General features: G+C 38.3%; 1 protein-coding gene across 1 annotated transcript in view; it reads right to left on the bottom strand.

Moving 5' to 3' along the window:
- Window positions 1-25,970, bottom strand: part of magi3b (membrane associated guanylate kinase, WW and PDZ domain containing 3b) — a 159,837-nt gene that overhangs the window by 8,765 nt on the left and 125,102 nt on the right. Inside the window, 14 exon segments of the mRNA XM_032549281.1 lie at window positions 775-960; window positions 1,165-1,347; window positions 1,550-1,757; window positions 2,975-3,069; window positions 3,175-3,340; window positions 4,017-4,048; window positions 7,064-7,595; window positions 7,597-7,712; window positions 9,145-9,336; window positions 15,986-16,092; window positions 17,131-17,188; window positions 19,236-19,315; window positions 20,261-20,420; window positions 23,343-23,549. Coding sequence (XP_032405172.1) covers window positions 775-960; window positions 1,165-1,347; window positions 1,550-1,757; window positions 2,975-3,069; window positions 3,175-3,340; window positions 4,017-4,048; window positions 7,064-7,595; window positions 7,597-7,712; window positions 9,145-9,336; window positions 15,986-16,092; window positions 17,131-17,188; window positions 19,236-19,315; window positions 20,261-20,420; window positions 23,343-23,549 — 2,322 coding nt within the window.

The following is a 25,970-nucleotide window of genomic DNA, read 5'->3' as shown; positions in this document are numbered from 1 at the left end:
CCGTAAAGGCACCATTATTTTTAATGTTTTAAAATAACTTCTCACATCTAAACAAGATCTTTCTTTCAAAAACCCATCCACGTTTCAATTACACAAATAAAATTCCAAAAGTATTACAACGGCCTCAGTATCGTAAACATCCTGAATAACTGCATGTCATAGATTTCTTTGATCTGCTGTAAATATTTAGCTCCTTATTAAATAAAGATGCCAATAAAAAACAAATCTCCACCTAAGGTTATAAAAAATTACATCAGCTAAGAACAACCATTAAAACTATTTTCAGTTCCACAACACTTCCACAGTGTTGCTTGAGGTGATGCAACAGAGTGTTAACATTATCTTTTTAAAGCCACGTTGCTAACATCAGATTTAAATTGAGCATTTAAATACAAAAGTACAATCTTAGTTCCAACATTTGATTTTATTTCGCTATATCCTTTTCACCTGTTTATTATTCCAAGATGACATAGACTCCAGGTCATCTTTTATTATACTTTTGTATTACATGGACACAAAATTACAATTTGCTTATTTGTTAAGATTCTTCTGTGGATGAAGTAAAGGTTAATCTTTAATTTTCTATATATTTTAGTTTGAAATTAGAATACGATGTTAATGTATTTAGATATTCTGATTAGGTCAAAATACATAACCTGCGATAACTAATTTCTCACTTCCAAATTTTAATATTTAGGAACCAACTTTAACATTGTGATAACAAAAGGCATGGATTATTATTAAGTTTTTTTTCTGTGCTTAAAAGATATTCACCATCCTCAGGAACCACAGTGAGAGTGACGACAGTGCCAGCCTCCTTGATAAGCTGAACAATGTCATTGTGAGAGAGCTCAATGATGGAGCGGCCATTGACTGCCGAGATACGATCCCCAACGTGGAGTAGGCCGCAGCGGTCAGTCGGGCTGCCTTCAATGATACGTCCAATTTTGTGAGGGATAACTAAAATGACGGATATGAAAAGTAATGAGACAGTCAGATTAAATTCAGGTAGCCACATAAGGTTTATCTAGCATATAACACTATTTTTGTTTGACATTGATATTTACACGTTCTACATTTATAAAACGTATTTATGTAAACATCCAGGTTTCAGATTTTAATAGATTTCTTTAAAAAAAACAAAGTTTGAAGTTTGATCCTCACCACCATATGGGGGTTTGCTCTTTGATGTGAGGATAACAAAGCCAAAGCCCTCGTTCTCTTTGCGGTGAAGTGTGATATCGAAAGACTCGTGGTCCAGAGCGCTTGGCATTGGCAGGCGAGGTAGCTTTGGAGAACCGTTCACCAACACAGGAGTCATTTCCTGAATGTCTTCATCTGTTGCTTCTGATTTGAAATAAAACAGATTTTAATGCATTTGTATTTTATGCAAAACATTTTTTTAGAATGTTTTTGGTTCTATTTTACAAGATTTAGTACTGTAAGGAATGTTGAATAAAAAAGATAGTCAAGGTAAAAACCAAATCATGATAATGTTGATACAATTTTTGATATGACCTCTCAAATAAATTTGTGTCTTTATACTAACCTCTGTAGATGACCTTCCGACGAACAGTCAGCATGACTTGACCGTTACGGGCTGCATTGGTCATCAGGTCCAAAACTTGCTTGTGAGACCGACCTTTGACCATCACTCCGTCGATGCCAATGAGCTCATCTCCTGCTCTGAGACGACCGTCCTTCTCTGCAGCTCCGCTGGGCACAATGGCCCCGATGTAAACCTGGGGAAACACATTCTGATATCGGGTTAGGAAGGAACTAATAAGAAGGCAGAAAATGTTGCAGCTGTAAATGCTATGAGACAACAGTTAGCACTGCCACTTTGTCAGAATTTGATTTCTGTTCACTGAAATCAAATTCTGACATTTGTAGGATCACATTGTCAGATTTGTAGGATTTGTAGGAACATTTCAGTGTAGGATCACAGAGGAAATATTACAAAACAGACGATGTTCACTGAAATCAAATTCTGACAAAGCATAAAGATCTCAATTCAATCAATTCAATTTGACTGAGTTGAGATCTTTTTGCTTTGTAGAAAAATGCATTATCCTGCTGAAACAGGCCACAACTATCTAGGGAACTGCACTCAGCCATCAATGTGATGTAAAAGAAAATGGGACTCATGAGACAAGGCCACTTTCTTCCATTGCTCCACATGGTCCAGTTGTGGTTCTCATGTTCTCTTTTAATGGTGAATAGTGGTCCTGTACACAACAAACGATGATGCACTACCTTCACAACTCCCTATCAGAAACAACATTAAGCTCTTCAGCTATTTGAGCAACAGTTTCTGTTGGACTGGACCGCACAGTACAAACCAGAAACACCACAAAATAACAGCAGTTTATTAGAAGTCATCTAGCCATCACAATGTGGTACTGGTCAAAGTCGCTATAGTCTATAAACTTGTCCATTTTTAATGTTTCTATCACAACAGCTTTGAGTATGGTTGCTCTCTAACTCAGCTACTACAGAAACAGCTTCCTCAATGAAGACATAATCAGAGCCTCATCTGCCACAATCTTATGCTTGATAATTGTAGAGCAAGGTCTTTTGTAACAGATAAAGAAGGGGTTATGTATTTTTCAGGCACATGGTGACATTTTATAGCACAGTCAAAAAAAAAAAGATGTTAAAAAATGCTGTATGTAACAAGCATAGCTTAGAGGAAATTTGATTTTGCCTTGAAATTGGCCTCTGCCTCTTTAAGACTCTGTTACTCTGTCCAACGCTCCCCCCTCAGAAGAGAGTAGGAAATATAGAATAGGGAACACATAAGCAATGCCACCAAGACTCTAAACAGGATTAAAAGTACTACATTTGTTTTGAATTACTAAATTCTTACAATTCAAACAATGAAATAAGAAAAACAGAAGACTGGAGATGTAAATATGTTTAACAACTTTCCATTCATTTTTTTTTTTCAAAGTAAGCTGGATTTAAAACTTACTGGCTGTTGTGGGCCTTCTCCTCCCAGAACTCGGAAGCCGAAGCCTGTTTCAATGTCTCTCTTCAGAAAAACATCTATGTCTTTGGTGTAAGGCTCTGTGAATGAGAAGAATTTCACAATCACTTAGTTTCAGTGTAGAGAAACAGAGGAAATATTACAAAACAGACAATTAAAAGCAGCTTATATCAGTCAACACTCACGCCTGCTCTCCAGCAGGGCTTTGGACTTCAGGTACATCTCTGTGGCATCTCGTTTGGGGGAGTCAGATGAGCGTAGGGTGCTCGTGTTGGAGTGGTACGGCAAGGCCTGAGGAGTTGCGTCTGCGATGGTGTCCAAGGTTTCTGTGCTTGCGGTCATGTCTTGTCTCTGATGACATACACAGGAGGCATCATGACCACATGCTGCTTTATGATTAATTATTACAGAAAAGGACAAGCTTTGTGTGTAACTTTTTGTTGTATTGTTGAATTTTATTATATCACAAAATTTTAATGAAAGTCTGAGCACCTCATTATCTTTGACAAGTGTCTGGGCATCAAACAGTGTTAGATAACAAAAGCTGGAAAGGTCACTTTTAATAACGTACACCAGTTTTACCTCCATATTTCTTCTATTGTTTTGAGGGTTGGGCACTGGGATCTGAGCGTAATATAAAATCCAAGAGAGAAAGTAAAGATTTCCCCAAGGCTGTGATAGGCCTTCTCCGCATGAAAAGGGCACCCTCTTTATCTAAAACTGTTGTATTAATAATACTGCCAAATCTAAAGAGGCTCATCCAATCCTCATTACCACTGCAATCCCCAGACAATAGCCCAAAGAATATGAATAGCGAAGGGAGGTAATTAAGACTGTTTTTGAGAACAAACAAAAGAAGGCGGGCTGAGAGATAATCAATATTCAAATTTATTGCTATCATTTAATTTGACGCAACAGAGGCTTAGTGGTTAAGCTGAAGGACAAAATGTTTTGAAATCAAATTGAAGGATATGTCTCCATGGGGAAACAATGGGTAAGAAAGAGGGAATAATGCATTTTTACTCACAGGCTTCAGAGACTTTACAGGGGATGTCTGACCTATAGTAACAAAAAGACAGACAAAAAGAAAAGAGTTCAAATTAATTATGTTCATATTTGGAACAGCAACTCACACCAAAACTCCAGCAGATGTCACTGTCTCTCTGACTAAGAGTTGGCAGCAGGAAGTGTAAAAATAAACCAGTGAGCCACTCAAAACTAAAGAATGCTCCATTAGCGAATATTTAGCCATCCATGAGATTAAAGATATGTATGGCAAATAGTGTTGGTTCATCACATTCTGAGCTGAGTACATATGCACCCCAACCGTGGAGCTGAGAGAGCAGGTAAATGCTTTTGTGTTTCATGCATATAATTCCACAGCTGATAATTCTTCTTTTTGCTTTACAGTACACCCACATGTTTCTTCTAATGCACTCAGATAGTTCCCTATAGACCATCTCGCACAGCCCTGCTCCCGTCTCCCACCCTCCTCAACTCTCTGCATTAATTGAATTAACAGATACTCCTCTGAAGCTTGCAGCCCTCGGGGCAAGGTTGAAAACTTGGCCTCATCTGAGGTTAATGGAGCCTGATGCACTGTATAGAAGAAGATATTTTTATGCAACACTGTAAAAATCCCTTATCCAACACCATTGTCATCAAAATCTGAAAATGCAACGTTTGCTGCACACCCAGAACACACCCTACTGCACCCTGCTTTTACCTCCACCCAGCTGCCTGATCTTTTTGTCTTCAGCGAAACTCACCACTAATAAAAACACTCTCCAATTGGGAGCCACCTCTAAGCTACAGGCCATTGTCTAATGAGTGTTAAAGAGGACATTAGCTGTTCAGTTTAGCAGGCTGGGTGAAGCCAAGCCCATATATACTTCAACAGTGGGAATCATGCAGTGGAGCAGGACATGATGATGGTGGCACAGCAGTTAGTGCAAGTAGCATGGGTGTTTGGGCAATGAGGGAAGACGGCTTAGGCATGGCTTGGGGCAAGGAGGACCCAGCGGACCTCCCCTCCTTAGCAGTTTAGCCATGGATCTTTTAGAGGCCACAGATAAAGAGGCATGCAAAAATCCCCTGCGCTCTGTTGACGATCAAAGCCAATCTGGGGTTCACCGACTCGCGCAGTGAGTCCCTTAGGCGGCCATGGAGAGATGTAAGAGACATTTGAAGGGTGCCTTCCCTCCTCCCTCAACTATGTGGAATCAAGCACATCCCCACACTTATGTAATTCCCCCTCAGACTTGTAACAGAGGCATTAAGTCCCTTTACAAGTTGTCATAAACAGTGGCAGATTGAGTCGAGGTGCAGAGGACGAATATTGGAGAAATACTTGGGATGTGCAGTCAGTATATGCAAGTGATGGTAAGAAACAAAACTCTTAGGAACTGGCTTTAAACTGCGCCTGCAGTAGTCGGAGTGCAGAAGTTGGAAATATTTAGCAAAAAGAGGACGCAGCCTCTCCAATGGAAGCTTTAAAACACACTGCAGACACAGTGGCACACTATTACAGTGCAAAAATGTGTTATCATTCAGTGCCCCTAAACTAGCCACAACACCACCTCACCTCCCATTAGTATCAGCACTCTGACCTCACCTCCAAGCAGCACTGTAGAAGTAGTATCAACAATATCAACAAATTATATTAGATAAAAATTATGAGAGGAGAAAACAAAATGAAGGCACAAAGGTGGTGAAAACAACACAGAAACACAGGGACATCTGTGTTCAGAATAACAGCAGTCCAACATCTTTAATCCGATCAGTCATAATTTCTTGTAAAGATTAGAATTTAGAATTTGGTAATTTACTAGTATGTAGCAGAGTAATAGCATACCAACAGACCTGTATGCTACTGATTACGCATAACTGAATCATCAAAAGAAAGAGGAGGGTTCAAAGTGATCGTAGTGTGGAGCTCACTCACTTAAGGAACACCTGTCAACAGTAGAAAAACCTTAGGTGTTTAAAACAAGGGAGCAAATGTTTTATACATGCTGGTTTTTGTCCTTTTCCGCTCAAAAATCGGACTAATTTGGTTGTTTTAGACAATAATCCAAAACAACCAACACTGTGAGTATTTTTGGCGTACTCACAGGTTACTGTGAGTACGCCAAAAATTAGATAATGTCTGTGTGAAGACCAAGCTGTTGGCAAGAAGCCCTCTGAGAGTCTCATTTAAAAATTAGATGAACTAGAGGTTAAATTTTGCCACAGAGCACAAAGGGAAAAAGCACATCATTTTGTTAACTGCTGAAACTACAATTTAGGCCACATCACACTGTGAAGCATCGTTTTTTCAAGCATCATGATATGAAGATTTTTCCTACACTACGGTGTCAGGCCTGTTTATTACATGTGAGGGATCATATGAATGAATACATTAAAATACACAAACTGGCAGCAATGCGTTAAAATGTGTTTCAAAAAGACAAACAGGTTTCTAAGGGAAAACTGAGAAAAACAGAAGGACGGTGCCACAAGTTGATCTACTCTGTGCACATAGAAACTTGGGTTATACAACTAAATATTGGTTCAGGGCTATTTTAAGACATTTGACCTTTACTGACTTTTGTAAACAAAATGCTATTACTTTTAGTACAATTGTCTGTACTGTGCAGTATGGTGCAAAACTTTTAACCACAACTTGATAGAGGTTTTTCATTGAACTGCGGAGCATTCGCCCATTTTTTTGTCCACTCCGTGAACACTTGACCATGAAATACATGCAGACACTTTATTTGGCTGTGAAATGAGGAAATTGGAGAAGTGGAGAATAAAAATAAGAAGCACTAGGTCATAAAAAAACAGCTACAGCTACATAAAGTCTTTTTTTAAGAGAAGAGGTCAGGTAATGGACTGAATTGAAACAAGTTAAATTCTGTTCAGGTTGTTTCTCAGGATCACTTTAAAAGATTAAAGGAAGGTCTAGCTGCCTGGAAGCAACATTGTAATAAATGAGGAACGACTCAAAATTTCTGGATAGTACAGTATCCTACCTAAACATCCAGATGGGCAGATCAGATACAGAAACATATGAATGCTTTAGTCTCTCACCTCCTCTCAGTACCAGCACGCTGACCTCACTGCCCACAGGAAAGTCTTTCAGGATGTCCACCACTTGTGCATGACTAAGACTTTGAACATTTTGCCTGTTGATCTCCTTGATTACGTCTCCTTTTTGCAGCCCACGGCACCACTGGGCATCCAGAATCATTTTCACCTTCTGGCCTAGAGGACAGTCAGCAATGGCAAACCCAAATCCTCCAGGCCCCTTTACCAGTGGTACGCTCACCAGCTCTGGTTGCAGCATTCCTGTGGCCCCCTCTCCCTGGTCAGGCTGTCGCCCATTGGGCAAGGCAGCTACAACAGGCCGACCGCTTGCGTCGGTGGTAACATAGTGCAGTTCCTGTGAAGAGCCATGCAGGACGTCGCCTTTGACTAGCAGTGGTTGTCCGTTAATGAGCGGCACAGCTGTCACCACCTCCCCACCGTGGAGAGGCTGCTGTGATTGAGTAGCTGGTGGAGGGGGTGGAGGAGGAAGGGGGTCGTCGTTGTTCAGGTCTACATCCGGAGGAAGAGGATACCCAGCGACAAAGAACCATGTCTACGTATTGGTTGATGGGGATGGACTGGTACATCTGCACCACCTCTGGATGGGTCTTTCCCAGAACACATGTCCCATTAATTTCAACGATCACGTCCCCTGTGGCAAATGAAAAAGGAAAACAATTTAAAGGAGGACATTTTTTTCCTCATGTTCCTTCTAAGAATTACTTCTCCACATCACTTTGAAAAACACGTTGCATTTTCTTTGTCAGATATGTGGTTCCCAAATCTCCTCATCTCTTACCTTTTTCCCATTTCGGCAACTCCCTTTACTGCTTTAATTTCTTTTCATCTCATTCACTCATTTTTATCCCACCCACGCTTACTACATTGCTCACCCGAGCAGTATTTCAATTACAAATGAAAAGAGCTGTGAAAGAAATAGATTTCTGTCACATAACACGATTCAAATGAATACACACACACCTTACCAGACTGACAGTTCCTGGTGTCACAGGAAACAAAGTTAGAATGACTGCTGATATAGTCCCTATGCGTTTGACAGACAAATTGCTGTTTTTTTATTGTACTACTGAACACATGGGACAGGGTTAGCTAAAGAAATACAAAAGAAGTAAAACTAATTCAGTAAAATTGTATTCATACAGTATTTAAAAAAATAATAATAATGAAAATTCCGTATTTTTAAGCAGCTTTTTGAAAGGGATCATCAAATCAACTGCTAAAAGTATTTAAGAGAACCAAGAATAAAAAAACATACTAATAATTTACCCCATATTTCTTTGGATAATATAGCAATTCATTTATATAGGAGGATCCTTAAGCTTACAGTACAGTACAGTCAATTGTACTGTACTTCAAATGTACCATTTGAACATAACTACAAATGTACATTATCTCAATTTGATTTAAAGTGAAAACTTTGACTAGGTCACGCCAAAAGCATCAGGTTTTTATTCTTCAGATAAAGTCACAATGATGACCAGACATTTTCCTTCTGGACTTTCTGGCAGAATACAGACTTAATGGTTGTATCCATTACTGCAATTCATGCAGGTCAAGAAGCAAAGCAGCTCCAACCAGGCACACTACCACCACCTCCACACTTAACTGTTGGTATGATTTTCTTAAAATGCTGCTGTTTTACATCAGATATGACAAGAAGCACAAAATGTTCCATTTTAGTCTCATCAGTCTAAAGAATATTTTCCTTAAAGCTTTTTTACCAGTCTCGTTACAATTACCAAAACATGAACTCTCGATGGGAAGACAAGTGAGGGCTGCAGTGCTTTAGGTGTTGTTTTGGGTTATTTTGTGACCTCCTTCATATATTGTGAACACACTCTTGCTGTAATTTTGTCATGCTAGTCACTCCTGGGAAAGTACACCAGTGTTCCCTATTTGCTTCATTTATAGAGAATGGCACTAATTACAGTTTGATGGAATCCTAAAGCCGTATTAATTGGTTTGCAATCAGTTCCAGACTTTTAAATGTTTTACATTTGTATTCATTTCTTCATGACTTATCATAAGATTTTAATGTGCATCATTTTGCTGGATTTGCTCACCAGACGCCATCTTGTTGTCCTGGGCAGCAGGGCCATCGCTGAGAACATTTTTCACCTGCAGAAACTCGTCTGTGCGGTCACCTCCGATGATAGTAAATCCAAAGCCCTGGGAGCTTTTCTTCAGAGCTGTGTGGTACATCTCCCCCTTCAGCTGGCTGGGGTCTGCTGTAAATCCAAGCATACTTCCCTTACCTGTGTACAAATTGGAAATGTAAAACCGTTGGTGACACATTTTTAAGTACAAGAAGTGAGGCACAGTAAAAAGAAAGTCTGAAGAACTGCAACCTCTGCACAGTGCAACACATCAGTTACACTGTGCAGACCAAAATATCAAAATATTGACATTCCTTTTGAATGACTGCGAAATCCAACCACGTGTGCTGAACCTTAATTATACACACTGTGCGGCAACAAAATCAACACATTAATCAGTCATTATCCAAATAATAGACGTGATGTATGTTTAAGCACAACAAACCCATCAAAACGTTTTTGTGTGGCCCTGTTGAGAAAGAAGCCCACACACAGATGAAGTGATAAAATTATAGCTTTTGAAGCTAATTTACTTCCCTCTTTTCATAATAAAACTATAGAGCAGAACATGCATACAGTACCTCTGACACTATCTAATTTAGCGTATTGTCCTTTTATCCCCTGCTCTATTTAATAAATGGCTGAGGAAAAATAAAGCTCTGAGACTGTTGTGATTGCAGGGTTCATATAAGTTGAGTAAGGAACGAGTAAAGGTCAGCAGCGACATCAATAAGAACCAGCAGCTCTGCTGTGGCATAAGCAATACATTACACATCAAACTCTCAGGGTTGCACTAAGCTGATGATCTACCTTATTTAGAAGTACTGTAGTATCAGCACTTTAGATCATGGGCACATTTTTTTTTTTTCTCTGGCTTGTGGTCTGCAGCCTTGGTGCATTATTGCTGTTGCTCAAAAACAGTAAAACAGTAAAGGAACCCAGTGAAAAAAATGTGTGCCCGGCTGGATTCTGCAGTAAAAGACATTATTGAAGATGTCAGATACTGTGTCTGGGAACAGTATTCATACACATTGAAGTTTCTCTGTCATGTTACAACCACAAACTTCACAGTATTCTGGGGGGTTTATATGACAGTCCAACACAGAAAAGCACATAATTATCTGGTGGAAGAAAAATGATACATGGTTTTCCACTTTTTTATGAATAAAACCCTCAATAGTCCAGTGTACATTTGTATTCAACTGCTGTGACTCAAAACCACCTTTTGCTTTTATTACACCTGCAAGCCTTTTGAGTTATGTCTTTTCCAGCTCTGCACCTCTAGAGACTGACATTTTTAAATGTCTTCTTTGCAAATCAGCTCAACCTCAGTCACACTAGATAAAGAAGATACATTTTCAAATCCTGACACATCTTGATTCACAAGTAAATTTTGTGCTGAACTTTGACTGGGACATTTTAACACATGAATATGCTTTGATCTAAACCATTTCATGATAGGCGTTGATGTATTTTTAGTATTAAAGTTATGATGGAAGGTGAACCTTTTCTCAGCTTCAATATTATTGCCGTTTCTTACACGTTTCATTCCAAAATGGCTATTTATTTAGTTCTATATGTATTTTTTACAACCAGTTGCCTCACAGTGTTTTGTATGGTGACCAAAATGTAAATTCAGTCTAATTGGACCAGAGCACATTCTTCAACATATTTGTTTTGTCCCCTACATAGCTTACAGAAAACTGAAAACAAGACTTTTTATTGCTTTTCTTTCAGCAAAGGCCTTCTTGCCAACCTTCCATAAAGACCAGATTTGTGGGATGCACTAGTAGTAATTGTCAACAGATTCTATCATATGAGCTGGTGATCTAAAATGGAGAAATGGAAACTCTATCAGAGTGACCATTAATATGCCCAGGTCCTTCACACAACAGCTTATCTATATAAATTACATGCATGAGATTATATTGTGTATGTGATATTATACATACATGACATTCAATTACAGATATCTCCTTGAGATGTACTCAAGGAGATTAACTAGTGATGTCTGAGGCAAGTGGTTGCACTCAAATCTTAGGAATATCAAAGAAAAGGACTGAAAACATTTGCATGCTACACTTTTTATTGAATATAAAAGGTGTCCACTTCAAAATTATGAATTGCTTTGTGTGGGTACTTATAAATCAAAATAAAATACACTGAAGTTTGTGGTTTTAACATACAATGTGTAATGCGCAAAGCACCATGTGTAACGTTCAATGTTAATAAATACTTTTTCAAATCATACATCAGCTTACAATTAATACAAAAACAAAATTAAATTAATTTAAAAATGCAATAATTCTATCTAAAGCTTTCTTCTAAGACCAGTGTCTCAGGTAGTTTACATATTCATGCGCAAACATTAAAAGGATAATATGTCACTCCTCCTTCCTTTAACAAAGCCAGCATTAGTCTCTCCTAAGCCCCATCACTCCTACTGAACATGTAAGCTTGTATGTACATGTCACAAATACAAGGACTACAAGGCTGAAGCATTAACTTGAATAAATCTGCATCATACCTTGCTTTAAATGTCAGACAAACAAGAGAATCCATTACATTCTTAGGTTCCTTATTATTGGCGGACCCAAAAATCTCTATGAAAATTGGAGGACCCCACAAATTTGTGGTTTAAGTAAAATTTCAGAATATATGCTTCAACTACTACCAAACTGGAGGTGATAGCTCCATATTTGTGCTGTTTGGTTTGGGTATATACGTTTCCCTGTCCTGAACTTGCTTCAAATTAGTACAAGCTTTTCCACATTTAGTTCCCAACTTCCTGTTCTGGCTGGTCTAAATAACAACTCCACACCTCCCTCTCACTTCCCTCAGCTTTTATAAATACTCCATAACTTTCAGAGTGTGAGAGCAATTTAAATGCAGACACTCTCAAACTCTGATACGGTTCACCAGGCTAAAAACATCCAGGGCCGACAACTGCAAGTGTAAATTATAACAGCCGTTGAGGACTCCAGATGTCCGCTGCTGTTATATGGATCATGCAAAGCTTATTTACATAATTATATTGAAACGGCTTGATGAACTCTTTTTATCACTTCTCACAAGGAGTCCTGAAATATATTTCTGAAAGGACATATTTGTATGAACAAAAAAAGGCAGATGTAAAAAAGGGTGACAGAGTAGGAGACAGAAGAAGGAAGTGAGTGTGACTTGTGCAAGCCTGGACTCGTGTAGGATGGTTCACAGAAAGTCTCTTGGCTGAAATATGGAGATTATAAACAGAAGACAAACAAAACAGTATTTCCACCTTGTCAAGCAGCCAAGCGGTCTGACTGCTTACATGTGAGAAGGCAGGGGAGTAGACCTCGATCTTTATTTATCATATGTGGGAAAATATCCACTGACAACTTTATTAGGAACACTTAATCAATTGCTTGTAATCACATGGTGAATCAGTCAATCCCACTGCAGGAATTCAATGCATTTAGACATCTAGATGTGAAGATTTGCTGAAGTTCAAACCAAACACCAGAAAAAAAAAAAAAAAAAGATTTAGGTCACTTTGAATGTGGCATGGCTGTTCCAGATGGGATACTCTGATAATGTCAGAAGTTGCTAATCTACAGGGATTTTTATTTGCTTTATTAACTGAAACATAGCCAACCAAATCCACAGTCAGTTCTGCAATTCTACTCTTTTTCATGTTGCAATATAATAAAATCGAATCAATTTCAGAAATTGAATTGACAGAATTGACAGAAAAATGATTTCTTTTCTGCTTACAAAATAAAATAAAAAAATAAATAAAACTTTTTCATTTACTTTTCTTTGAAGAGTTTTTGTGTGTTATGCCATAATGATGCTGTACATTTTACATAAAAGTGTGTTTATATTAACCAGCTGTCAGCCATTGGGTGTCACCTGTGTAAACAAACCTATACTTAAAAAAGAAAAAAAAAACAAGGAGAAAAGTTTCTTGGTGTGTGTTGTAGCCTTAGGTGTAACCGCCGACTGCCTATGTCATGGTTTTATCGTAGCAACCGTCTGACAGCTCAGCAGGTTGTGTAATCAGTAATCAGCAGTGAGATGGCGGTTTACTCAGTCCCAACACACCTGAGCAGAGAGACGCCTGATTATGCTCGGCCTCTTTAACGGGATGTTCCACCAGCTGTTGACACATGCACCGCTAAAAGGCGGCCTCCTCCCCTTGCATTCCTTCTTTTACGGCTCTGAAACCCTGCCAGCAATACGAGCTCGTCTCACTCAACACTGATCAGCAGCTTGATCTTCCATGACATGTCTATTGTAACGGAAAAGTTTTGTCGTGTTTATCAGGCGGGAAAAAAAAAAAAAAAACGTTTAAAGAAGTGTCATAACTTTAGGCCTTACAAAAAAATGAATAAAAACTAAAAAGTTTCTTCATATATGAGGTTTCCTGATGGCTGAAATGATGATTCTCTCTGCTCTCCATTGTTTCTGGGAAGCAAATTCTTCAAAGCAGGCTGGCACAGTGCAAGCAGAATAAATCAAATTGCTTCCATATTTTAATAAATTAAGCTAATTCCAGAATCCACAATGATAAAAGTGAAAACAGAAAAGGGAAAGGAGTGAGAAATGACCATAATGACACCAAAATTATTAATCAGTAAATTATTTTTACTGATTGAAAGAGTAGAGATAAAAAAATAGGTTATATTTATTCATAAAGAACTTTTAAAACTCTCATAAAAAAAACTGCATGAAGTAGTCTGGTCAGGTCAAGTTTAACAGGATTTTCCAGATTTAAACAAAAAAAAGACAGACAATGGTCGTGCATGTTAGAACTTGTGCTGAACTAATTATAAGCAGACATGAATGTACAAGTCTTAAAAACCTGAAGGTGTTGTCGAGGCTTAACAGGTACATTACAAAAGTGCAATATCTTGTAATACTTTTACAGATTGTTGTCACACCATATTCTACTGTAGAAATGAAAGGACAAACTTTGGAAAAAAAATTTAAAGCTTAAAGAAGTATTTATTTAATTTCCAGATTATCTCAATGTAGGGAGAGGGGTGGGTCAGTGGAGCATTACAGCAAGTTCTCACAACAGAAAAATTTAAGATTATCTGCTTCAGGCTCTACAATTATAGAAAGCTGAAAGTATTTTTTTTTAATGTTTAAAGTATATTGCTGTGGTTTATTTGTCACAGGTGCTTAAGAGAGGAATACTCTCATAGTATTCCAGCCACTGTTAAATACAGGCTAAAGGTAATGAGCTACACAAGTCAGTATCAAAGTGACGATAGAAGATGCAGTTATGGAATAATGATACTACAGTGTTGCTGAATTTTGTTTACTGCAACAGGAAAGACAGCAGCTGGAGGCTGCCTATTAATACCAGTTCATGCCAAATCTAAATAAAAGAACCTCATGGGGCTAGAGTCGCATCAAAACGTAATCCTCCTTAATTTGTGTCATGCTCCACCTCTGGAAATATCCAAATAAATCTATCTGTTGCTTTTTAAAGGACATCTGCTGACAGACATGCAGACAAGAAACTGGAACAAGCTCAAAACCTAACTGGGAATTAAGATAAAATTTATGGTAATGAACTGAACAATGATGTCTTTACTGCTCTCCTTTATCATGAGCAGAGTGATTTGGAGCACTTAGTCTGTTAACAAGCAAAGTGAAAAACAATTTTTAGTGAATAAATTACATAGGGAATGTATGCAGAAAGCTCCAAGTTTTTTTTTATGGTGTAGATGTGTAAAATTACATTTGAGATATTTCTATTCTTATTTTAGAATCTTGCTACGACAAAACTTAATATATACTGTATATCCTATTATTTGTTAATAATTACTTAAAGTAATGATTTGGACATATTTTGGCTCTGACATAGTATGTTTCTTCAATTTGCATTGTTGAGAAAGAAACTAAAACTGTAATTTCAGTGAATGTGTACCCTGTCTCAGGCAGTTGTGCATTTTATAGATTGGAACAACACTGTTTTCCTTTTTTTATGCAGATGTGGAACATATTTCGACTCCGATGTACTTTTCCATATTTCTACTCCTATGGGATGGAGCATACCATAGAGGCAATCATCCTGCAGCTCTGCTAAGGTATTATGGAATCCCAGACTATTTTAACATAAACATTGTCTGCATTGTTGTCTCTGCCTATCTCTCGTTTTCCTCAGGAGACTACTCCATCTCTCTGTTGATCAGGTCAAGGGAGACCTCATTCTGATGTAGTCTCTGATTTAGGAGCAGTTTAACAAGGAAATGAACAGCACAGCCCATGTCAGGAATACATGTATATGGTAGATCTTGCAGCACAGGCTCCAGTTGCAGCTCACACTTCACCTAATCTCTCCCAAATTCCTGAGTGTGACTTGCTTCCCAGTGGTGCAGGTATCACTGTTTGTGCACATTTTTCTACAACACGTTTTCCTTCCACTCAAATATACAATAATATGCTTGTAGTACAACATCATATAATTAGTTTTTTAAGCCATGAAATGTTGTGATGTACCCTTCTTGTAGAGCATGACAATAACTGCCTGATAGACAACTATGTTCCTTGGATATAATAAATCATTTATTATAAAACAAATTGCATTGTTTTTGTGTAATATTAAGATTTTCTGAAAAACTGAATTTTTGATTTTCTTTAGCTGAAAACCATATCAAAGCTAACAATTGTTTCACTCAAATTCAGAGTGAAACATCATTTTGAATTTTAGTTTTACTTTTTGAACTGAATTTCTGAAATAAATCAACTTTCTGTTGATTTTCCAGTTTTTGTAGGTATAGAAAATAGAAAAAGTAGCAAAAGGAACAGATCTGACCTTGAGAAGATGCAGCTGCAGCTTGTTGAATCGAAGCAGTGTCTTTGCTTAGCTTCTTCTTTGCCTCCAGAACTGGATTCTCAAACTGGGTCCTCTGATTGATGTGGCTGAAACAAACATGTTCAGTTTTAAGTGATGAATGACTCTCAACCATTTGCATCAGTTTCTTGTGGAGGGATGCTGAAGCAACACCACCACCTTTTACAAACGGAACACATGTAGAACATAACTGGACTGTATCACATTCTTTTCTGTGGAATGGCTTTTAGTCACCTAATATTCCTGGAAATGAAGCTTAGACTGTGAGAAACATCCTGTTCCTCAACAAGAACGTAAACAGCTTGTTCCCCTCCTGGCATACAAACCAGGAGCATTGTTTCAAAGGGAACTCATTTCAAACTAAACACTGGCAGCTACAAGCTCCATCAATATGGCATTGACTTTCCATGTCCAAACACTGCAAGTTCTTTCCTCTTGTCATTTCTACCTTGAAGGTTTTCATCTGCTGCCTGAGCAATAAAACAACACGAGCTTTTCCCTTCCCTGTTTCATCACAGCAATGAACAGGCTCTTCCTTCAGCCCTCATTCTGCTGTTTCAATGTGTTCCGGTTAAGAATCTCTCCATTCCACTTCCCTCCGTTGTTGATGAAATGCTAAACTTAATGGCTTCTTCACTCAGTTCCAACTGTGACACTGAATGCAAAAACATATAACACACATACAACCATCATGGAATAATATACTCTCCAAGTATTGCTCCATGTACACAAACTGACTGACACATAACGCAGCGAGAGTCCAATCAATGTTGTGCTAACAGGCAGGTCACAGCACAGAGTTTCACTTTGCCACCCACTGATAAAAAAGAGGAAAATCCTTATCAACTCTTTCAGGTAAATGCTTCCTCTCTGCATGTTACATAACTCAACGTTTTCTCACCCAAGATGACGCTACAGCCATTTGTTTTATTTTTAGGCAGAACAGATTCTTGCCAGTTTGCTCTTCATAAACACAAAGCAGTCAAATCATCGGACGTGCTCTCATCCTTTATGTGCATCTGGGTATAATAGGATGTAAACAAAAAAAGAGTGCATGGCAAAAAAAAAAAAAAAAAGAATTTCAAAAGAGGATTCATTAAACTTACTCAACGTAGTATGTGCCATATTGTGGGTCATCAATTTCCTCCCAGCCATACGGTAGCTCTGGAAGAAGAAAACAGTGTGTCATTATTTTGTGAGAAATGCCGGTAACAATCGAGAAGGATGAACTGAATAAATAGACGGAATATTTATGACATGTCTGGGAATTGTAACCAGTTCAGCATAATGATCAGGCACAATTTTACACTGTCAGATAAAATGTTGATTATTTTCATCCCCTATTGGTTTTTGTCTACTAACCAGTCACACACTGTTTGACATGAAAATACATATTAATTTGGAAAAGATAGCCCTATCTGACCCTTATTGGCGTTGTATGCACTTTTTCCAAATATACAAAACACTTTTTTTTTCCCACTGTTAGACATTACTTTAGACTTAACTTTTTATTTTTTATGTCTATCAGGATTTCCAAAATTATTGTTATATAATTTAAAAATTCAAGCTTCAACTTCCTGGCCTTCAGACTTTTTTCGCTATGGATAACAACAGTCCCTTTACCAGCTCAAACAAGCATCTTTCCCAGGGCTTTTGCTTTTGTTCTAGTGTACATTTCACACTAAAACACAGTGGAACACAAAACCCGCCTGTTTCCTGAACTGTATGATGTCTGGGCTTTCCCATGCTGTTTCTATTTGACTTGATATTACATTTGCATAGCATTTTTTTTAACAAATGACTATATTCTGGCACCTTCAGATGCACTTCAGATGATTTTTGCCTTAAAATAGATCCACAGATTTATTGCCAGATAACTAGAAGCCTATAAGGAAGACTTTATGCAATTGTTTAGAGGTAAGCACTCTTAGAGTACATACACTTCTGACTTTGAAGAATGCAATAAATAAAAGTATCTGAAAAAATTTTCTCCTTATTCTGACTTTTAGCAAAAATAAATGAACTTGGAGGATCTAAATATCTTAAAAAAAGGAAATTTCTTCTTTCTTGACAAACAAGAATAAAATCTTGTCTTTTCATACACTGCATATAAATATCTGATTTCAGTTCTTATTTTTATAAAAAGTGTTTTATTGTGAAATTAAAGTTTTCTGTTCCTACTTAATTATTCATATAGTGTCCAAACTGCAGGAAAAATATCCACCAACACAAAAGTGAAGTAAAAAGAGACTTTTTACAGTGCAGTACAAAATAAAACCATTTTGTACTCCACTGTATGTTCACTTCGATTTATCTCAGAAACATAACAGAAACACATCAGAGTGTGTGCCAGTGACTTGTGGTACTCGCTGGTGGAAAACTGTGTCATTAGGAGACAGTTTTTCTGAAAATAGCTGCTAGATAAAATGCTGCACTTAACCTCACCATGGCAACCTGAACTCGTAGCAGATGGACAGCTGATAATCATCAGCGTCTCTCATCTATGTTCTGTTTACACAGAATTTAATCGCTTCAGATTAAACTTTTCAGCGTCGAGGAAGCAAAAATGAATACGAAGTATCTCAATTCCCTCTGCAGTTACTCCAGAAATGACATCTCCAGTTGTATAACTACGTAGCAGTTAAAGTTAGCATTAAACTTTTTTGCAACACGTAGAGCACATTTCTGTAGTTTGTAATAAGCAAGTAGACTGGAATGAATGATGCACGTAATTTCCTGATGAAAATATAAGCCAGCAAGAGAGAAAAGAGAGAGAAAGAAAAAAAAGGCTCTTAAGGCAACAGAAAGCTTGGAGTTGCCTTTCAGAAGAATCATGTAGGTTTTTCTTGTAAAAATCCATTAAAAACTTGCTGAAGGGTCCAACTCTTTCAGCAGAGGCCTCTGTTCATTTCTGTCTGCACTTAAACCAACACTATCATCCTGGGGATACAAAAAGAACCTCATGTCTGATATTCCTTTAAGGAGATGCCTGTCTCCAAATTTCAAGATATTTAGGCCATGTTCCTGAGGGTTATCTTAAGTGGTCAAAACATTTCAAAATTAAAAAATGTTAGATTAAAATGTTAGGCATAAATTTTATAAGACAGTAGATTATATAGATAAATATTGGCAACTGCATTTTTCTGAATATATGTGTAGAGGTTAACAGAACTATTTATGCTTGAGCAAACCAGAAAAGCACAATACGTACCGTCATCCTCACACTTCTCTGGGGGCTTCGCCTTTTTCGCCAAGCGGGGGTCCAACCATGTGGTTGTCTTTGTATTGTGACTGTGTACCACAAAAACAGCAGACAGAAAATATCAACAACAATATTACCAGAAGGGAAAAAGAAGCTGAAGCAAGAGAACTGACTGAAAGAGTCTCCAAGCTGTCTGCATAATATGCTCTTGCGGGCAAGTCTATTGGTTTCTGTTCGCCTGCCGCTGTGTTTATGTTAAGGTGGCCTTTTCTCGGAGAAGGACTAAATCCTCTGAATGTGAAACATGTCTCGTTTATTCTCAAATGGATTAAATATCTGGAGTGTGTAATCAACAGAAAAAAATCACAAGTCTTCTAATATCTCCAGAGATAAGCGGCTTATAACCAAATATGAATGAAAGACAACACTAATAACTAGGCCTTAGAAATGTATGTTTGCTTTTCAATAACATGAAAAGAAAAGAAACTGGTTTTGTGCTAAGAGCTTAAAATATCTTCATAGAAGTTCAATATCCAAAACCTCTGTTGTGCTGAACTGAACAAGAACAAAAAATAACACTGACAAGGTTTTTTTTGTTGTTTTTGCTATTTTCTTTTAGAATCTGTGAAATTCTGAGATATTCCTTTGCTATCAAGAACAAAAGAAAACGGATTTACCAAAACAGCTCTGTTGTTGCCAACCCAGTGATGACACAAAAGCACAATTGTGCAGTGACAATAAAACCTAATATCTCATGCCTTCTATGACATGTTGAAAAGTATGTTTGTACTGATACATTTGATGTATTACTTATCGAATTGTGAGAAGGTTAAAATAAATCAAATACTAAATGAGAATAAGTGCAGAAACTAACTTGTTTATACTATTTTGTCCCTAATTATATGAAAAGCGAGATAAATCAAGCCTGTACATAGTTTTAAAATAGCTCTTTTTTTCATTGACTCTAATCAGTGTGTTAGATGACTAAAGTGTCTCTGAGCAGGCTATCGTCACATCAGCGCTGTCTCACTTACTCTATGAAGTAGACCATGCCAGTTTCGGTGTAAGCCATCTCCCAGTTGTAAGGCAGGGGCTCCAGGCTGTCATCGCGGGGAAGAGAGCTCCATGTACGGAAGTCCATGGTGCTGCTGGACTGATTGTAGCTGGGCACCGTTTTCCTCCAGTCCTTGTGCTCTAGAGAGAGTGGATGGACATGATAAAAAAAGGGGAATAAAAATAGAAAAAGACAGTTAAAGGTTAGCCCACAGAAACACAGAGGCCAGCTACTTTATATTACCTGCTGCAGGGGAGTAAAAGAAGAGGATATTCGCCTCATAAGATTTGCATGGAAGTGATGATGTGTGTGCGTGTGTGGGTCTGCCAAGGGGTTGTTTTGCATTTTCCACAGCATGCTGTTAGTCCTTTTGCCTATGCATATACACATGTATATTTCCCACAGTTCACAGTGATAGAGGTGAGAGTTCACACAGGTAGACCCATTTCAATTCAAAAGCAACTACTATTTTATAATTCTTCCATGCTGTTTACACTGTAGCATACTCCTTTTTTATTTTTTTTTTTACTGAGAAACTACAACATGAAACATGCAACAAAGGCCCAGGCTAATTGAATTTGCACTCAGTGCTTTTCCTCAGAAGATGGTTATAAAAGATGAAAGACAAGAGCTTTTTATCCTTTCCTTTTTATGTAGAGCCAACCTCCCAACAATAGAAAATAATGTCAAAAGATGTAATGTCCAGCACACACCTAAAGCATTTCAAAGCATTCATGTTTGCAAAATAAATTGTCCCACATGAACAGTAGAATTAGTTTTAATAATCTGAACACGCTGTTCTACGGCAGCACTCTGGTAATAAGGCGCGGTTTTAACTGGAGTCCTTTTGCCTCTAAGATCAAAAACACACACACTGTTTTTTCATCTTTACAGATACAAAATGCACATGGCATGTTTGAAGACGTGCGCTTCTCATGTAGACCAGCCTGAGGAAATGGCCCACGGGAAAGCTGAGTTCATCAGCAAGGTTCAAAGCAAGGTGAGGGCCCACTTGACAGTAGGACTGTAGTTGATAATGACAGTCTGAGCTCTGATGAAGAGCTTAGAAACACAGAGCTCACATTTTCCATTAACCTTCCTTTTTCATTCCACCATGCTTGTTCTGTCCATCTATGGCTGGTCTGAGATCGCTCTGCAGCAGTGCTTCAGCAGGGCAGTCATTTGTGACCAGTTTTCTTCCATTTAAAGAACTCCTGGATCATTTAGTGTTTGATTTCAATATGACAGGAGCCGTTGGGTAAACAGACACTGGATCTCTGTGAATCCTTTGTGCAGCTGCAAGCAGTGTTGGAGCAGTTTCTGTCAAAACAATGTTTCATTCTGGAGAACTTATTTTCAGCTTGGACTTGATTCAATGTTCACCCCAATTCTCTCACTAAAAAAAAAAGGCCAGGTATGTTACAAAGCATGTAACCTACTTCTGTCACAAGAGTTTTCTCCTTGAAAGCTTTAAGGGGAGATTTACTCCCTGGAGAGACGAGGAGCTGAGCTGATTGAACTCCGAGTCTCTGTCAAGGTGACCTGTGAAAAAGTGAACTGGCTGGAAACAGCAACAGCTTTGTTAGGTGTAGACATGCACAAATCATATTTTTCCTAGATATTATTTATTTCTTGTTCATTTAGAGATCTGACTTGCTAATTGAGCTTTTGTTGTTTTTCTGAAAACAATTAACAAATAAAACAGAAAAATGCTACAGGTTCTTTGTTACAGGAGGGTTTTAATCAAGTTTAACCAATGTGTAAATTTGGTTTTTGCACTCAATTCAACCTGCCCTTTTGTGATTTACCATTTGAATCAATATTTTATAAACATCAAACTGTGTTTTAGAGAACTTGTAGAATTATTCAGTTAATGTTTGAAGAGTCTAAGTATTTTAGAGTTGCTGTCTGTCTGAAAGCAACTTTGTTTATTGTTGTCCATCACTTTTACTTGTTCCCCAAGCTGTTCCTACTTTCCACTAGATAAGTTAGGTTCACTCCGACTGAGCAGTGCTTTGCCAGAGGGCCTTTAACTTTGGCGTTACTGTCACATTTTGATATTGAGAGATCTCATGAAATGCCTTTTCACCACATTCAACATACATTTTTGCAACAAAATAACAGAGGCACGCAATTTTGATAAAGAAACCTATAAAATACTTTTTCTCGCATCTGTTTTAACTTAATCCGAGTCCACAAAAAATTTATATTTTTTGACAAAACAACCATGAAGTTAAACAAGAATCCCAAACATTGTCCACTGAACTTTTTAAGTTAATTTATTTTCCTGACTATAAGTGGCACTTTCTTCCATGCGTTTGGTAGTCCTTCAACTTGTAGTTAGGTGCGACATTATGACACATTTTTTGACTGATGCATTAAATATTAATTTACACTGACGGACAAGAGCCAAGGAATAAAGTATAAACATTACCATCTGCAGGCACTTTCCTTAACAACTTGACAGGAAGATGTCCTGCTGGAAGAGCCAAGAGTTATGTCTCCACACCCTGGTAGTTGCCAAGGGGATGAATAAAAATGTCTTTGCAGGTGAATCTACTTGGTGTTGCCACTTTACTCAATGCGTAAAGCAGTATCACCCTGGTTTAACAATGCATGCGTCTCCGCTCCTCTCCAACAGCAATTTGCGGAGTGGAGCCATAACTGACCACACTGACTTAAAGAAAGGATATCAGTGTGTCAGAAACTGCCAGCAGACCTCCAAGCTTTGGTTGACAGTTTCCGTAAGATCATTGAAGAGCAGGTACCTGAACCCAACTTGTCATCAGATTACATATGTTCCAAATAAATGCATTTTATATGTTTTTTTCCTCTTCACAATGTATTTTTTTGAATAATGCAACTTACAGTCCAGTGCGACTTGATGATGATACATTGACTGAACAGGGTCCAGTCGAATACACAGCAGGCACTTAAAAATGTGTAAAATTGGCAAATGTGAAAGAAAAACAGTTACAAAAACCTATCTTTGTAACAATAAGAAGACAATGGTGGAATCACTGCTGTTTAATATAACACGCTGTGCTTTGAAATGAACTGACCAGGCAATCCATTGACCAGCGGGGGCCTCTCATCATCATCCTCCTCCTCAGGTACGGCGCTATCCTTCCTATCCATCTTACTGACTGAGGTGGTGCGCTTCCTGGGAACCTCGCCGCTGAAGTCCTCATCAAACAGCACCTGATCCACCAGGTCAGGCTGCACCAGGTTGGGCTCTGCTGGAGGCTTGGGGGTCCCATAGTAGTTACCTTGTTAATGAAAAAAAGAAAGAAAGATGAAACAATAGAAATACAGAATCTGGAGCTCTAATCAACAAGAAAGCAAATGATAAAAATATATTTGTGGTTTATCTGCCTGTTTATCATAGGTGAGATATAAACCAGTACATCTAACATTAATCAAATAAGCTGATTATATTCTCAAAATGTCACACAGCAGTACCTCAGACTCCCAAGTTCCTTATTCCTTATACTTCCTCCTCTGCATAATTTTCACGTCTTTTAACCTTCTGCTTTGTTTTCCCTCAATAACTGCACCACAGGGCGGTCATGACTCATGTAACATTAAAATCACTTCACTTGGAATTTGCCAGCAACTAATTACACTGATCATTGAATACAGCAATTATCTATCTCTCACTTCGTGTTTTTTCCTTGATGAAGAAAGACCTTGTGTATACTGAGCATAAATATCCAAAGAGATCACAGCACCCTTAAAGAGAAGGGGATGAAGTGCAAAACTTTGTTAAATTCTTTTCTCATTTAACTCGTGGGGTGATCCATCTATCTATGGGCTGGTGAGCAGTATGTGGAATGCAATTTAGGCACAGAATAAGTAATTATTCCACCTCCATTAGGATTATAAATAATGTGCCCACTAATTTATATTCAGACCATTTATTATGATTATTTGTTTTTTAAGCGTTGCTCTGTCAGATGTGTTTACTCTAAAACCACCAGATTATTTTCTGGCAATCCATTTGGAAGATAAAATATTTACATAGTTCTTACAATAAGCAATCTCAGCTAAAACAAGGAATGCAATTAGATTAATTAAAGTATGTAGAGAAATACCACAGGGAAATGGGAATCTCTGGCAATTTAATTAGCTGCCATCGACTTGATCATACTTTAAGTTACTCCCAGTTGTGAAGGAGCTGTGATATGCTGTGCTTTTGATGTACTTAAGTTTTAACACACCAACATAACAAATGCTGTTTTTGTGGAAGCAGCATTTATCAACTCTAGATCTTTTTATAGCATGAGGGAAAAGAAAAGAAAGCTGACATCAGCATAACGTGCAAAGAACAGAGGGCTCTGAGGACAACATCACAGTCATTCCAGCAGCTTTACAGCACTAACACCGACACCGCAACTGCTTTTCTGATAAGTGAGCTCATCTTGAACCCGGCCTCATCTCTGCAGGCATGCTAACGACAATACAAAGCGAGCTACGATTGCCGATCTCCCTTCAAAGCAGGGGGAAGATTGAGGAGGAGAGGGAGGCTGGATGAAAGCCGGCCCCTCCTCTGTTGACATGCAACTCTGTGTTTACTAAATGACAGTCATCCGCATTTGTCAAAGATGGCTTCATTAACAGGAGTTGCATAACGATAGCGGGGAGAGATTGGGTGTGCTGTCTAATCCCTGCCTGTCCCCCGCTGCACACTGACATTCATCAGCCAGACGCTACCTCTGTGATTAATTTACTTACAAACATGTGTCTTGGCCCCTGATAAATGTGTGCTGCATATAGAGAAGTGTGTGAAAGCAGTGTGTCAGTGAAGATTTGTGGCACCATTTGCCTTTACAAATGATGGCAAGCCTCATAAGCAGATGAGCCCGGGAAGCTTGTCCGGCGGTACTTGTGAACCTCGTGTCACAAGGTTGATGAGCCGGGGGGAAGAGTGAGCCGACTCTTTCAAAGAGTGTGCAAGCCATTTCATGGTCGTGGGCTCAGCTAGTGGAAATGAAAAGATTCCTGTCGTCAATGACACTCTGTAGAGGCTGCACAAGGTCACAAGCCCCTTCATCTTGCCGCAATCAGACAGAGCAGACAGATACACAGTCAAACAACCATTCAACTATGACCTAATGCTCCATTCACATTCAAATCCAATGTAATCTTCTTTCCTTTTTTTGTCTCATAAGATGTGACTCATTAATGCCACGGGGGCTCCAAAACAACTGGATTGGAATCCAGTTTGGGAAAACTGTTTGTATTTCTTTGCAACAAATTACACAGTAAAACCCAATTAGTTCTCCTTACTTAAAAAAATATATATATATTTGCAATATCACTGCCAAAAAATGTTTTAGTCTTCATTAATTTAACTGATTGAGCAATGTTAACTTGTACAATATTAGTGAGCGTTAGCTTAAGCTAACTTAATAAATCAGTGTAGAGATCAGTGAATGAATTAGCTCTTTCTAACAATGTCAGTTTTTCCTGTCAGCTGTGCCGGAGTCTTCAACAGGGCTAGTCAGTTTTGGTCCACTGGCTTAGTTCAGGTTGAATAGGGGTACCCAGAGGAACCATCACATGCAGAAAGTCCCGCTGTGAGTCCCTGGCACAGATGGCTTCCAATTCTGCTTGCCAGAAAGTACAACAGCATGCAGGTTCAACTAGCCTTTACTAAAGTTAGCAACATATCAATAACAGCACGGAGA

The sequence above is a fragment of the Xiphophorus hellerii genome, chromosome 20 (assembly GCF_003331165.1).
Source record: "Xiphophorus hellerii strain 12219 chromosome 20, Xiphophorus_hellerii-4.1, whole genome shotgun sequence".
Lineage (NCBI taxonomy): Eukaryota > Metazoa > Chordata > Actinopteri > Cyprinodontiformes > Poeciliidae > Xiphophorus > Xiphophorus hellerii.
The sequence above is the reverse complement of the archived record's forward strand: the minus strand, read 5'-3'. Positions and strand labels throughout refer to the sequence as shown.